Source organism: Hydra viridissima, unplaced genomic scaffold (assembly GCF_058129835.1).
Source record: "Hydra viridissima isolate aposymbiotic clone 2 unplaced genomic scaffold, HvirCarnegie_v1 scaffold_15, whole genome shotgun sequence".
Classification (NCBI taxonomy): Eukaryota; Metazoa; Cnidaria; class Hydrozoa; order Anthoathecata; family Hydridae; genus Hydra; species Hydra viridissima.
Window position 1 is genome coordinate 4,731,561 of NW_028324314.1, and position 12,618 is coordinate 4,744,178.

The 12,618-nt window shown below is 28.6% G+C and overlaps 1 protein-coding gene, 1 long non-coding RNA gene and 1 pseudogene across 8 annotated transcripts; 2 read left to right on the forward strand and 1 right to left on the reverse strand.

The window, feature by feature from the left end:
- The first annotated feature begins 1,206 nt into the window (after positions 1 to 1,206).
- Positions 1,207 to 4,698, forward strand: LOC149878303 (uncharacterized). 2 transcript variants are annotated; one of them, XM_090073399.1, is made up of 5 exons: positions 1,207 to 1,484; positions 1,626 to 1,840; positions 3,074 to 3,178; positions 3,420 to 3,587; positions 4,377 to 4,698. In XM_090073399.1, the coding sequence occupies exons 1-5, from the start codon at positions 1,454 to 1,456 to the stop codon at positions 4,584 to 4,586; spliced, it is 729 nt and encodes a 242-aa protein (XP_089929525.1). In that variant the 5' UTR covers positions 1,207 to 1,453; the 3' UTR covers positions 4,587 to 4,698. The 2 variants fall into 2 exon arrangements, with proteins under 2 accessions (XP_089929525.1, XP_089929526.1); XM_090073400.1 differs by lacking the exon at positions 4,377 to 4,698 and having other exon boundaries at positions 3,074 to 3,185; positions 3,420 to 3,513.
- On the reverse strand, positions 3,205 to 6,128 carry LOC149878304 (uncharacterized). 6 transcript variants are annotated; one of them, XR_016447724.1, is made up of 5 exons: positions 5,791 to 6,116; positions 5,060 to 5,088; positions 4,777 to 4,878; positions 3,797 to 3,861; positions 3,205 to 3,563 (listed from the first exon to the last, which is right to left on the reverse strand). It is a non-coding gene; the product is annotated as an uncharacterized LOC149878304 (long non-coding RNA). The 6 variants fall into 6 exon arrangements; XR_016447725.1 differs by lacking the exon at positions 4,777 to 4,878; XR_016447723.1 differs by having other exon boundaries at positions 3,797 to 4,878.
- Positions 6,129 to 8,791: 2,663 nt separating this feature from the next.
- Positions 8,792 to 10,481, forward strand: LOC149878305 (uncharacterized; annotated as a pseudogene).
- The last annotated feature ends 2,137 nt before the right edge of the window (positions 10,482 to 12,618 follow it).

Consider the following 12,618-nt stretch of genomic DNA (forward strand, 5'->3'; position numbering starts at 1 on the left):
ACCATTTAAACACATTTTCACAAATTCATTGAACTTTTGTGATCGTAGATTAAAAGTATCTTCTTATATATTGCATTTAATTTGCTGTTAAAAAAACGTCTGAAAGAAAAAGAAACAGAACGTTACTTTAAATATTTTTGTAAAAGCTTCTTTTAAATATTTACACAATATTTATTTGAAGATATAAACTTTATAAAACACAAGTTAATTACAGACATGAGTAATGAGCGATCTTGAATTTATATATCTTTATATATAACTTTATTTATATATAGTTTACAACTAAAGTTTTTACTAACATTGTTACTTTTAATTCAATTTCAAAACAATTCTTGATTTTTCTATGAAAAAGAAAAATGGTGTTGAAAAAAAGTGAAAATTTCACATATTTTTGTATAATACAACTTAAATAAAGTAAAATATTAATAATATAAAAAGATATAAAAAGAAAAGTAGAATATTAAAAACCGTTTCTCGCCAAACAAAAAAGTTGCCAAGAAAATCAATAACAAATTTAAAAAAGGCTTTTGAAAGATTTTCAGCCGCACTGGAGTAAATCGAGTTAAAGTTTCAATGATTAAACTTCCCTTTCAACAAGATCCGGGTTTCCATTAAAGTTATTTTGCCTGCAAACTGCAATTTGATTGGTTAAGTCAACTTCATGAAAATGTTTTTTTATCAAAGTTGAAAGTACGAACCAGAGCTCAAAATAATCAGACATGTCTAAATAGTATTGATTAAAAATAATTAAGAAAAAATCAGTTTATGTTAACGATAGAAATAAATCTATTTGATTTGAGTTGTTAAACAATTTAAAATGAGAAATTAATAGAGCTTTTTTTTTTCGTTTTAGCTATTAAAAGTTTGTCCTAAATCTCCAACAAAATGGGAGAAAAAAATGAGATGTTTACCGAATTGATATTTACGCTAAAAAAACAAAAAAATAAAAAATAAAAAAAAAATAAGAAAACTACAAAAGCACAGCAACAAAAATGCGACGTTCTTATTTAAGGATTCTTAGTAAGAATTACGGCTTTTTGTGGTTTTCTTTTCTTTTTTTCTTTTTAACCGTGAACTTCTATTGGCCCTTGATGTTTAAAAAATATTCCCAGAACCATTAATTAGTGATGCAATTTTCTAAGAAAAAACAGAAGGTTTCTACTAACTAAAGCTTTATGTGTTAGTTAAGCGTCTAATCGTAACATCTTATCACAAGATAAAAACTCAATGAAATCCACGAGTTTTTAACAGCAAAAGATTGTTTTTCTTTTCGGTAGTGGTTTCGAGTGCGTTACAAGAAAACTACCAGACAAGAAATTCCTAACGAAAAAAGACCATCCTAAGAATAAGTTCTTCGGGAACATTTGCGAGGTAAAAGCCTTAGTTGGAATAAAGATGAGAGCGACGCAACTGAGATCTCACAATTGTAACTTTCGACACGATATTGAAAAACATGGCTAATAAACATTTGGCGTGGATAACAGGTATTTTATTTTCAGTTACTTAAAATAATGCGACTAAATGATGAAAAATTTCCTGGAATGAATCTAAGTATAATTTTATCATGCTACTAATACAAGCTTTTTTTATTCAAGTTTTTATTTATTTCTCGCTTTTTTTTTGAGCTGCGACTATTCTAACTACCAGTATAATGGGTATGCCGAAGGACATCACAGAGCATTCAAAGAAGTTTTCAACAAATCCACTGATTACAAAGGTTTCAAATTGCCAAAAGAGATCTTGTTTTGATCTTCTTAAGAATTTTGTTTTTCAATTAACTGATGATTTGTTAATGGATAACTACCATCTCTCACTGGCACATCGAGTGAAATGTTTTGTGGTGAGGATTATTTGAGAATGCATTCTATCAAAATAATTAATTAAAAAAGTTGTTTTAATTTTTTGATATATTTACATATCAAAAAATTATAACAACCTTTTTATGTATTTTTTATATACATACTAACATATTTTTTACATTTATTATAACAACTTTTTTATGTATTCTTTATATATATATATGCTTTTATACTAACACACACACACACACACACACACACACACACACACACACACACACACACACACACACACACACACACACACACACACACACACACGAATAAAAACAAGAATTGAGGTTTCATTGCTTTGAGAAAATACTATTTCTTCTCAATCAAATACTACAAACCTTTACACCATAATTTGGCTAGTGTTTGATGTGACCTATCCTCTTTATTTATTCTAGAATATATTTGGGGGATTGCTTAGAGATTTTTCTTTCATTTCTTCTGTTGTGGCCTTCAATAAAGTTTTTTTCATTAGAAAATGACAGCACTTTATTTGGTCCTTTTTTAAAAATATTCTAATCAAACATAAGCAAATAATCTGATATCCTAGCTTGTGACCACCCCTCAGATGGCTGCCTCTAACACCTCAAACTCTTTAGTCATCTTTCTTATGGATCTCACTTATGGTTACTGAACTGAACACTGAACTTAGAAATGAACTTTTTTAGTTCTAAATGTTTTTTCTTACCATCAATGTGTTTTAGCACATTCCATTAACTTTTAAATTTAATTTAATTTTGTAAACGATTGTTTTTGATACTTTTAGCACTTCCACAACACTTTCCACAATATCTCAGAAATAAAACTTTATACTTGAAAAAAATCACAAAGTCTCTTTTAGCTTCATAACTAATTTTTACATTATTTTATCACTAAACTATTATAATTACTTCCAATCTACAGACCAAATAATAAGAGAAGAAGTTTTCATCTGATTTTATGAAGATCAACCAAGTTACAAAAAAAAAGACTACTCATAACATACATAACATACATACATACATACATACATACATACATACATACATACATACATACATACATACATACATACATACATACATACATACATACATAAATACATACATACATACATGCATACATACATACATACATACATACATACATACATACATACATACATACATACATACATACATACATACATAAACGCCTTCGTCATTAGTATATACAAATAAATATTACACAAACATTTGCTTTAGGGAGAACAGCTGTCTGCAACAGAAGTAAAATCTAATTACTCCTTTTGCCCTTATGAAACCTCTGAAAGCTTCATCAGAAGACCAAATTTTGAAAAAGCTCAATCAGTGAGTGGTAAAAAATAAGTGAAATGTAACTTTTTCAATTATCATTCTTAAGCATTAAAAAAAACAAAAACAATGAGACTAAAAAAAAATTATTTCACAAAAAATAATCCCCAGTAAAAATAATAGCTTTAAAAAAGTGGAAAGCTTAGCATTCACCAATTTAGTATCAGTCTTAGTGTATACTTTAGCGATATCTAAACATTCCAAACAAATTCAGAGCAACGTGTTGTTTCTATTGTAGGACTTTCAAGCTTTTTGGATATATCAGCATTTATTCGAAGTAATCCTCAAAGAACTTTTCCATGTGTTGAAAATTGAAGAAAAATCAAAAGGAGCTGTTTATAACAATCTTTTACACATTATCAACAACCTAAAGTCGTTGGTCCTAAAAATACAAAATATGATACAGGTCTCTTTTTTTTAATGTACTTTTCAATCACTTTAAAGTTTTATTTTCCAACAAGACTAAATATTAAAACTGATAAGGCAGTTCATAAATTTTATAAATTCTTAAAATAAGTATAATTTTATAACCGTATTTGAAAAATTGAATGGAATGCAAAAACATGCTAAAAAATGTTAAGAAAGAAATTGACTATTAATTTTTGATAAGTATACCTTTTGCCAAATCTTTATTTGTCTAAAGTTTGTTTACCATTTTTTTCTTGTTAAGCAACTTGCACCTAAATTTTTTGAAATATTTAAAAACATTGTTTACTTAAAAAAAATTTGCTTAGGAATTCTAAAACAAAATAATTATGAGTTTTTTAAGCAGCAACAAATTCATTGTAGATCCCATCGATGTCTTAAAAACTTTGTATTTGCTAAAGTCTCAGTGTTTGATAAATTACGTTTAAAATGCTAAGATAAAAATTCTATGGTTGTTTAAGGTCATAAAGTATCACATATATTTACTCAAAAATGTTTTAAAGAGATGTATTTGATGGAAATGTGGAGCAGAAATATTAAGTTTCAACTCCTTGTACATATTTTTATTATAGCATATCTATTATTACATATTTTGGGTGTTTCTGGCTTCCTTCAGTCAGTATCCAAAACCTACCAATGGTAATAAGATGTCTCTAGATATAGATCATTGATAATGATGCACTGCCATGAGTTTTAATTTGATGAATAATTGTTATTAGAATTTTACATGCAGATAGTAATTAGTACTCTTTTCTTTTTATTATTGTAGAAAATCTCTGAGTGTACATGTCAAAAGATCAACAATGTTCAGAACATCTACATACAGAGTTACAACAACTTGAGAGAAAAATACAGCCATACAAAAAGCATGTTTATCATACTTAAGCAATTCAATATCTTAAGAAAAACTATCAAAGTAGACATTTGGAAGAGACAGAAAAAATATTCTTGCTCAGCGAAATCAGATACCTACAACTAGAGTGGATTGAAGCTCTTCGCACTATTCAGCATTTATAACTTAAATAATTTTTTACTATTTAACTCTTATAAATTGTACATAACAGAATAGCAAACTGATCTTAAGAATTTTTTCTCAATACTTTTTTCTTATCTTAGTTCCTAGATTCATGTATATATTTATCCTATAAAAATGTATAAACACACAATACCTCATAACCTTCTGTCTTAAAATGCAACAAGTATGCATTGTGCATGGTTTAGATTTTTTTGGTGCTGACTGAATTGGAATATCATATATTTTTTCCTAAAGTCTATAGTTAAATAAAGACAAACATGCAGCTACATTTTTAAATCAAGTTCAATAGACTCCTACTATAGTGCTGCAATACAAGTAGAAAATAAGTGTCTCTGTATTATAGTGAGAACAGTGCATTAAAATGATACAAATAAAATTAAATAAAGGAAAAATAATAGAAACGACAGGAATCTTACTCTTCATCTTGTGATTTATGTGTTGCACTCTAAAGAAACAAAATTCTAAGGTTATTTTTTAAAACTGAGTAAACAGAAATAAAACTTCATAATGCATTTGTTATTTTTAACTTTGTAATGCATAGTTAAAGAGCTCCCACGCAAAACCAGACTAATCCATATTTAAAAATTTTAACATACCTTGATATTTTTAATTCCTTGATTTATGTTGGCAACATTCTAATGTCACTAACATAGCATACATCGACAAGGATCATGGTTCACAGAGCATAATTTTTTTTTTAAAAGTTTTTTATGTTCTGTGAACTAAAAATATCAAGATATGTTGAAATTTTTAAATATGGATTAGTCTGGTTTTGTGTGGGAGCTCTTCAGTTGTTATCATAGTTTGCTAACTATGTATGAAGTTGCGGATAATTCGGCATGTATGAAATTTAATTAAAAAAAGATGCCTAGTTTAACGATGTTCTTCGGACCTTTTTGGAGCTCAAAATGAAACCACATAACAGAAAATTATTTTTGCAAATATTTATGGTTCAAATGGAAAAATACCAGTTGTATTTTTGAATTTTTAAGTTGTGTTATAGGTAGTGTTATAGTTTGCTCTTTATCACAATTTAAGTGAAAGGAAAGAAAAGCGGAAATGAAACAGCCATATATAGTAGAAAGACAAATCATGTTCAACTTTAAAATTTAAATATCTCTAACTAACCACTACGATGTAACTCTACCTTTTTTTACCCTATCTTCATTTTTTATTACAAATGCATTCATAGTACATACAAAATCATCGAGGTATCTTTATTTTTCTTTTTTCATTCTTTTGGTTTTTGCGATAAATAACCATTTTAATTTTTCTGCGATCGTTTTTTTGTTTTCGTTTCTAAAAGTTATCATTGAGTGTCATAGGGAAAATTATCAAGAAAACAAGTAGGAATTAGCAAAAAATAGATGTCAAATTGTAACATACGAAATCAAAAATCGGAGTACAAATGTTCTTATATATTATTGATTAAGAATGGTAATAAATATAAAACAGCGACAGCAAAATTTTTTGGATACACTACTTGTTACAAGAGGAGGCCCGGTTTATTTAGATAAGTTTGTTAATTAAAAAATATAATGATCCTGATTGGTTCATTTTTTCTTAAAAAATCTCCTCCGAATGATTTTGAAAGTAAAATTTGTCAAGTTTTAATCGAGCACGTCGGTACGCAAGAGTGCGCTTTGTTCAAAAATTGCGAGCATATGTTTCTTTAAAAAAAAAAAGCAATCGCAAAGGGTGGCTAGGACTAAAATCATGAAATAGATTTTTTAAACGTAAAAAACGGGAAGAAGATCGAGACTTTTTTCATAAAAGAAAAATTTCGAAAACTCTTCCTCAATTTTTAATGAAAAAAAAAAAAACAGCTTTATTGACATGAAGATTTTTGTATTTGATATTATTAGCAGTTTCGAAGCAAAAAAGTAACGTTATTCATTTGAAAGTAAGTTAGAAGTACTCAAGAAAAGAAAAAAGAAACTGGGAACTAGTCTTTTTTATAACTAAACATGAGGAATATAGGTTTCATGACAAACCTTTTGATTATGAACTGAATCAAGTTGTTTAAAGTAAGAAATCCATTCATCATTTGTTTAATATATATTATCATAATTATCACAATGAAATCTTACTTCTGTAAGATTAAACAAAGTACAAGTGTCATGCGTTAATTTATTATATAATATTTTTATTTTCATTATTTATTGATAGGTTTGTAAAATTGACAAATGGCGAAAATGCCAAATTATTGATTACTATTAATATAGACAAAAACCTCTAGGGAAATGTCAGGTAGCTCTGGACACTTAAAAATATTATACTAACGGAAAATAAAACACTGGACACTAGACAAATAATGTCATAATCAGTTGTTTTAGCTCCAGAATTCAACTGCATCTTTATAGCTGATGCTTACTACTTTCGGCCTTGAAGGAATTCATTAAAGATCTGTCTAGTGGTTGCAATTTGTGTGTAGTATGGGAGAACCCCTAAGAGTGCCCCTATCACCAGATAATTATTTCAATTTATTTTTTACGAGGATGTATCAGAAGGTTTTATTTTCATGTTTCAGCCTATTCCTGCTGATGTCAATTTACCAACTTGTTGTTTTCCTTTTACAGACAATACGTCGTGGTTTCTATAAACGCATGAAACAACAGGGTCATTCCACGCCAAACGGTCCAATTTCCGAAATAATCCCCGCACTACCATCTCAGATTTTGATAAAATTTTGTCAATATGTTGTTAAATATTTTTCATGAAGATTACCAAAATTTAAAATCAAAATGTTTAATATTTCGGATTTTGTGGTACTTTTTGTAAGGTTTACCCAAACGTCAACTTCAGTCAGTAGCTAAAACTCGTACATTTGGGGTCCTATATTTTTGCAATGAAAGGGTAATATATCTTAAAAACGTGGTTTCTTAGTAAACCGAAGGTGCAGATCAAAAATAATTTATTACAAGTTTCATATTATGCCTACATTTTAGTCTATGGTTCGCCAAATATCGTCACAAACGCAACACTATAAATATTTTTTATTTATTTGTAGGCTCATATCTCTAAAACTAAAGGTTTTTGAATATTGCTATTTTGTCTAAAGGTTCTACATACTGTCATAATGATATGGATTAAAAATTTGCTAATTTAAAAATTTCTCTGCTGAGTTATTCTGAAAGCAATATGGCGAAAAAAAGTGAAAAACCCTAAAATAACGTGTGTTTGAACCCCTAAAACTTGATGTGGGCAAATTTTTTTTGTTTTTTTAATTGTATAATTGGAAAGACCTTATTTCAAAATTTTAGAAACAAAAACTTTCTTGGAGAGATTTTTCTTATGAACGAAAAAAATCTAGTTTTTATAAGCTAAGTTAGGTCTGCAAAGTCTTTGATATTTTAAAAACGATATTAAGGTCCATATCACGGCGATCTTTCGTATATAGATTTTCCTAATATCCGTGGATCTGGAAATTACCAAATAGTGAAACAACTCCATGTAACCTATTTAAAATGTTTTATACAATGCGAATTCACCTAACTTTGTAAACAAAAACTTGTGCGTTATACAGTCAGAACGTTGTTCTTTTGTTTTCAAAAAAAAAAATGTTGTTTTGACGAAACCATGCAAATAAAATTCACTTTTAAGATTATCGACGTTCGGGGGCAGATTACCGACGTTCGGGGGCATTTAAAAATACACACTAAGGAACAAAGGAATTTTGATTTTTTTTTTGACAATTAGGAAAAGTAAGACCTGTTTTATTAAGAAAAGTAGAAAGAGAAAGGTTTGTTATTTTTGTTATGTAGAATTTACTATTTAAAAAATCAGTCTTTTTTTACAACTTTTAACCGAATGTGTCAAGAGATTCCAGGTCTGCAAAATTATTTAACTTTAAAGAAATAATTGCGTGTCTGTATTTTGTTCAAATAAATAACAAAATAATTTCTTTCTGTATTTTGTTTCGTTTTATAAAACTTGGTGTTTTTACTGTTTCTTTCTTTAATCTGAAGTAAATTTCTGATATCGCCAGAAAATAATCAGACTCAAATCGCAAACGAAGTTTACAAAAATGAAATTATTTTCTATAATTTCAAAGTAAGTGAAGAGAAAATAAGGTTATGGTTCTTCAAGCTGTAATAGTATAACTGGAATTAATTAACTAATAGTAGTTAATAGTTCTTCTTGTTTAGATGAAAAAGTTATTATGGGATAGTGTAGTGAATATTGGAGTATCTGTTGAAGAATTTTATTCAGGGTCTTATAAATGCAATAAAGGCTACAGTGCACTCCGGAAAATTATAACTGAAAGTAATCAGTTTGATTGTTTTTGCAATGTTTTAGAGTCAGGAAATGGTCAGCCAATGTTTGAATGCGTTTTAAAAAATGGTGAAGATAAAATTGGTATGTCTTTGTCTGTGAAGCCGAGGATCACAAGTTATGGATTAAAAAACTTTCAAATGCAAACTTGGTGTTTACAGATTATAAGCGAATTTGTGCTCAGCACTAGCCTAAAGATGCAGAATTTAAAAAATTCAAAGGTAGTAGTTTTGTTCCAGTGCATCCTCCATCAGTCTTTAAAGGTATACCAGTGTCTTGTATTCCAATAGTGTCTAGAAAACGAGATGTCACTGGGTTAATGTGCTCTGAAAGAAATAGTTTACCTGATGAGTTCGAAAACTTTAAAAAAATGGAAGCTATTCAATTTAATTCAATTGTAAAAAATTTGAAGTCAATGATAAATAACTGTGAAGAAAAATTTTATTTTTTTGAAAAAGAAAAAAATATATTTTTAATATCATATGAACATTGTGGACCAGTACCAAAGTTTTCAATATATATAACTTTAGACGATTCTGGAGATATTTATTTTCATTTTTAAACAAAGGAATTATTAAATATTATTCTCAACTGGAGAATGGTGTTAGTTATGTTATTAATAATGAAACAGATTCTAAGCGAGCAAGTTATATTAGGCATCAAGTCACCAAAACCAATTGAACGACAAAATTATGGATTAGTTCTCAAAGTTTTTTGTGATGAAACAGCTGCAGCGTTACGTGTAAAAATTCCTGAAGCTAAAGATACTGCACTTTTTATTGAAACAGTTGTCAAGTGATGGCTTATTGTCAACAGTAAAGCAAAAGGTCTATATATTAGATTAAATGATATTCGAAGAAAGCCTATTGCTTCAGTCAATGATTAGCAAATAGATTTCTTAGAGAACTATATTTCTTATTTTGCTGAAAATTTGAAATGCGTAAATTGAAAATTAAGAGAGAAAAAGTTAACAATGGATACTGTGAGTGCTTTGCAAAAAACTTTTAAAAGAATAGCAAGCTGTGCCAAGTATTTGTTGAACTGCGGTGTATCTTATGTATTGCTAGGACAAATGCAATCAGATGCACTAGAAAAACTGTTTAGGAAATATCAGCAAGGGTCAGGTGGCACATATCTGATAACTGTGCAAAAATGTTATTCAAAAATTTAGAATCGACAAAACTTGTAATTTGATAGACGAGCAAGCAGATTTTACAATATTTCCTCCTGCTCACCACCATTGTGATAACTGTGAACTTGATGTGTAGTTTAATATGTAAATATGTGAAAGTTGTGAGGTTCAGTTGCCAAATGAATGCAAAAAAGGGCTTTTATATATTGCAGGTTTTATTGCTTACAAACTTCCGGAATTACATTCAATTTTAGAAGAAACAGACACCTTTGATATGTTTCAAGAAAATGGAACTTTGATTAGTTCTTTGAACAGGGGAAGACTAAGAGAACCTTCTGACAATTTAGTCTACTTTGTTATTTATTGTTTTTTTATATTTGAAGTGACACTTGTGAATAAAGTTTCACCATTGCTGTGCAAGAGAGGATTAATTGACATTTTTATTAACTGCAATAGTAAATTTCAATTGCTTGTTCGAAGTGTTAAAAAAGTTTGCTGCATTTTAGCAAACATTTTTTTAAACAATTAGTGTAAAAAACACTCTGAAGATTTTGGGAAGGAATTTTTAATAAAACAAGCAAAACTTTCAACTTCAAAATAAAAATATTTTGAGTTAAAAAAAAGTCAAAATAATTTTAATAAAATAAAGTTAACATATTTGTTTGTTTTTATCAAAAAATTTATTATTTGTATTACAAATGTTAAACAGCTAAAATAAACATATAGTATAAAAATGATTTAGTCATTTTTATAACTATATGTTTACTCTTTAAATTTTTATTTTAATTAACTTATTTATAAGCGTAAAAAAAAATTTCTACAATATTTGCTTCCGAAATTTAATCAAAATGTTTTGTCCTAATAAAGCTCTTTATTTGTTTCTGAAGTTTGTTTACAAAAGCAAGGATAAAAAATAATTTTAACCGTAAAAAAGTCGGCCTTCGCTAATTTTACGGAAAATGAGCTGTTGTGGCCTGTTTGAGAAGGCCTTGAAAGTACGGAATGAAAAATCTTATAAAAATAAGACCGAATGATAAAACACGGACGATCTCGAAAAATTTACTAATAAGTCAAATAGAAGATCGCCGTGTATATTAACTATTGCCATGTAGAGGTAATTTTAGTAAGTAAGTATATTATTATTCTACGGACAAATCTCTCTAAATTAATTTCAAATATTTAAGTTAATCACAAACATCTAATATTCGAAGACGAAAATGAGAATAGATGTTATAATAAGAGTTATCTTAAATTTATCCTGACATGTCTGTTGAACAAAACTTAACTACTTGTTGTATTGGAAAATTTGATGGAAGTTTATGTCATTTAACTACTTATTCTCGAAAAAGGGTTTTATTGACTTTTGCTCAGAACTTTCGAACGAGGAACAGAGTTTGATTGTGAGGCGAACTTATAATTTAATTAAAAATATTACTTTAATTTGTTTCCACCACAAATCACTGCTGCTGGTTAAATACACGCATTTACAGCGCCATTGTTTAAACCCTTTGGTATGGCCAATTGTTGCTCAGTTAAAGGCTTGAGATGTATTGACCAAGATACTGCAGACTGTCTTTCGAATTTAACAAATAAAGTTATTTGTCCAGGTCAAAAATTGTGTCCAAATTGCCGCAAAGCTTATTCAACCACAAGCTCTTCAAGTGAAAAAATTGATGATATTGATGACATAGATGATATATTTTGTTCAACTGACACTATTAATACTAGCCTTTCTGAGCTTGGAATTTCACCATTAAGAAAACGTGTTAGTAAGAGAAATCACGCTAGTTATGTAAAAAGCAAAATTTCGAAAGTGCAAATAACAGTTGCAGAAAAAATAGCTGTTGTTAGTGGTTTATCACCAGATAATAGTGTCCTACAACTAAGCAGTGCAAGTGTAGAGTGTGAAAATTGAATTGATTGGTCAGATTTGATATTAGAATTAAAAGATAAAATATCTACAATCAGTAATCCCCGTGAAAAAGTTCAAGTTTTAACTCTTATACCAAACAGTTGGTCAAGAATAAAAATATGTAGTGAGTTTAAAGTATCAGACAGAATGGCTAAAGCAGCAAAAAAGTTAAAAGCAAAAAGCAGAATCTTAGCACTTCCAGAAAGAAATGAAACAAAGAAATTGCCAGAATATGTTAAAGAAAAAATGTTGAAATTTTATGAACACGAAGCTTTCAGCAGAACATGTCCAGGGAAAAAGGATTTTGTATCTGTACGCATTGGTGCAAAAAAAATGCATATGCAAAAAAAAATACTGTTAGTTAATTTAAAGGAACTTTTTTTTGGAGTATAAAAAAGAAAATGGAGCTGAAGTCGGATTTTCTAAATTCTGCGAGTTACGTCCAAAATGGTGTATAACTGTTAGATCTTCAGGTACCCATCGTATTTGTGTATGTACTATTCACCAGAATATAAAATTAATGCTTGCAAGTAGCCCAGTTATGGTAGACTATAAATGTCTAATTGAAAAAATAGTTTGTGATATTGAATCTAAAGAATGTATGCTTCATCGTTGCGATAAATGTCCAGGGAATGAAATGTTAAAGGCTTATCTTG

Bases quoted from the DNA above. Each gene is read 5' to 3' on its own strand.
- LOC149878303 (XM_090073399.1), top strand. From the start codon at position 1,454: ATGGCTAATAAACATTTGGCGTGGATAACAG. The intron at 1,841-3,073 runs GTGAGGATTATT...CATTTGCTTTAG, and splicing joins ATCGAGTGAAATGTTTTGTG to GGAGAACAGCTGTCTGCAAC. The intron at 3,588-4,376 runs GTCTCTTTTTTT...TTATTATTGTAG, and splicing joins AAATACAAAATATGATACAG to AAAATCTCTGAGTGTACATG.